The 2,334-nt window shown below is 60.5% G+C and overlaps 1 protein-coding gene across 1 annotated transcript; it reads right to left on the reverse strand.

Moving 5' to 3' along the window:
- On the reverse strand, nucleotides 1-2,101 carry LOC125329379 (PHD finger protein 7-like). Its single transcript, XM_048311261.1, has 6 exons — nucleotides 2,068-2,101; nucleotides 1,716-1,840; nucleotides 1,180-1,476; nucleotides 880-993; nucleotides 604-722; nucleotides 1-434 (listed from the first exon to the last, which is right to left on the reverse strand). The coding sequence occupies exons 2-6, from the start codon at nucleotides 1,817-1,819 to the stop codon at nucleotides 1-3; spliced, it is 1,068 nt and encodes a 355-aa protein (XP_048167218.1). The 5' UTR covers nucleotides 1,820-1,840; nucleotides 2,068-2,101.
- Between the last annotated feature and the right edge of the window lie 233 nt (nucleotides 2,102-2,334).

Here is a 2,334-nt window from a genome sequence, read left to right on the forward strand (position 1 = left end):
TCATGGCCGGCAGTAGGGCTTTTTGGCCCGGTGTTGTTGCCGCCAGACATGTCTCATACGAATTGGCCCAGGCTGGGAGCGGTTGTCTGTTGTGGATCTGTGGAAGAGCCATGGAGGCCTGTATGGACGTCGTGGCCGTGCTGCCTGACTGTTGATGGCCAAAGCGCCTTCAGGCAGCCTCGACGCTGCCTGTAAGGAAGTGCTGGGGCTGCTGTCATTGGCACTGTGGGCTGGGCCATCATCGATCCTGCGGCGTTTTGCAGGAGGGCTGTACGTTGTCCGTGATGGTATTTCTTCCTCAGGGTAGCGCCGCTTCAAGGCCTGCCGAGGGCGAAGGAAGCAGCTGCTGTTGAGGAGCAACACACCCTGGGAGGGCATTGATAATTCCTGGCTGGAAGTGCTGGGGCTGACAAGCTCTGGTTTGCCAGTGGAGCCTGCGAAGAGGGGCAGGAAGGTCATCAGGGTGGCCACGCAGGCCGTAAGCAGGAGAGGCTCCTGTGGTAGCCAGAGCTGTCCTGGAGCCAAGGCGTGCTGAAGGCCCTGCTGCCAGGCCCAGCCTGGCCCCTGTCCCCAGTGCCGGGCGCCGAGTGCTTTGGTGCCTACCAGTCTCCGTGCCAGCACAGGTGTGGCACTCCCAGGAGTAGGTGCTGTTCCCCAAAGAGGAGCAGTGTCTGTGGGTGCCCTCGGCAGCGCAGGAGCTGCACAGCCTCAGTTGCCAGGGTCTGTAGGAGCAAAGGAGGTACTGGTTGTGAGGACAAAGTGCCAGAGCAAGGGATGGCCTGGCCTGGCAGAGCCCTTGTTCTTAGTTCTTCATCCCTGAGCTTGTGGGGAGATCCTAGGTCCTGTTCAGAGCCCTGCATTGTTGCTTTGGCAGCTTACCCCTCTTCCTCCGCGTGCTCCCTGCCTCCTGGACAAAGGCACGTTTCGGCATCGCAGCGGCCATGCCTCTGACCTAAGGGTGTGACTGCTTGGACACTCTCCCTTGATGGGGGTCTGCAAGAGAAGGAAGGGAAAGAGTTGAGCCCAGCTGACCCAGCATCAAGCAGATCCTGGCAGTCCCTGCTCCGCTGCCTGTGCTGTTTCCAGCTCCTCAGTGGAGCTGAGGGCAAGAGGCATGGGACAGAAGGTGGCCAGGCCTGCCAGGGCAGTCCTTAGGCTGGCACTGCACTTGTGCTTGACACCTTGTGAGCTGGGAGGAGAAAACCCAACCTCTTGGAGAGTCGGATCCCCATGGTGAGCATTTCCATCATGAATGGCTCTTGGTTCAGGCAACACGGGCATCGGAAGCCGATGCCAGCGTGCAGAGCCAGTCTCTGGATGCACTGCCGGTGGAAGCGGGCGTCTTGGCATGCAGGGCAGCCCATGGTTTTGTAGGAGATTCTGTTTTCCACGGTGTCCAGGCAGATGCTGCAGGTGTTGTCCTGGCTTGGACGAGCGTGCACTGCCTGCTGTGGGCGGTGCTCCCAGCAGAAGGACCTGTGAGGAAGATGGAAGAGATGGGCGAGGGAAGGTGGGAAGCGCAGAGTCCTTCCGCAGTGATGGCGATGTGGGGGGTGGAGCTGTGAGAGACCCCAGCCTCTTTGTGGGCTCTTCCCCAGTGTATGGCAGGTTGCTGGCAGCTGTCCCGGTGGGCTTCTGCCTTGCATGGCCACTGCAGATGGAAAGGGCTTGGAGATGAAGCCGGGGTCTCTGAGGCAAGGGCGGGCAGCCCTTACCTGTAGGCCCCGAAGTACTGGGTGACACATTCGCCGTCTGGGGCGCAGGGCAGGTGGAAGGTGCGGTCGCAGCCCGTCTCACAGCAGGTGATGCTGGCCCCCATCTTGTAGCAAATGAAGCAGCTCTGGAAAGAGCACCGCAGCCCCCTGAGTGTCAGGACTGGGGCTTTGTGGCTGCCCTGCGTCTCCAGGCAGGGAGCAGGATGTGGGCAGTGCTGGGTTAGAGCCCACAGAGCCACCTGCACACGAGGCTCTTGCATGTGCCAGGGCTGGGGCTTCTTTGCTGGGGAGCAGGAGGAGCTGCCTCAAGCCTCTCCTGGTGCCAAGCTCCCTGCGCCTGCGAGGTCCTCACCTTCTTGGCTGCTTCTTTGATGACGTGCCTGGTGTCTCCAAGGAGAAAGTCTTCCGTGTTCTCTTGTGGGAAAAGCCCACTGGCAAGAAGCTGCAGAGCAGAGAAGGCCAGGAGCTTGTTAGGTCAGGAAGGAAGGCCCCTCCTGGGCAGAAAGTTGGAGGGAGCCCCGAGAGAGCTTACCTGGCAGTAGTTGTGGACACAGAGTTTGAACTTCATTCTCTTGTACCCACAGATGTCGGTGTCTGCCTCGGTCCGGTGGCACAGCAT

The sequence above is a fragment of the Corvus hawaiiensis genome, chromosome 8, assembly GCF_020740725.1.
Source record: "Corvus hawaiiensis isolate bCorHaw1 chromosome 8, bCorHaw1.pri.cur, whole genome shotgun sequence".
Classification (NCBI taxonomy): Eukaryota; Metazoa; Chordata; class Aves; order Passeriformes; family Corvidae; genus Corvus; species Corvus hawaiiensis.

What these genes read in the sequence shown, in the direction of transcription:
- LOC125329379 (XM_048311261.1), bottom strand. Translation starts at nt 1,819, where the DNA reads ATGGGGGCCAGCATCACCTGCTGTGAGACGGGCTGCGACCGCACCTTC. An exon ending in GAGCACGCGGAGGAAGAGGG is followed by an intron (nt 723 to 879) that starts GTAAGCTGCCAA and finishes TTGCTCCTACAG; the next exon opens with ACCCTGGCAACTGAGGCTGT. An exon ending in CTGTGCTGGCACGGAGACTG is followed by an intron (nt 435 to 603) that starts GTAGGCACCAAA and finishes CCCTCTTCGCAG; the next exon opens with GCTCCACTGGCAAACCAGAG.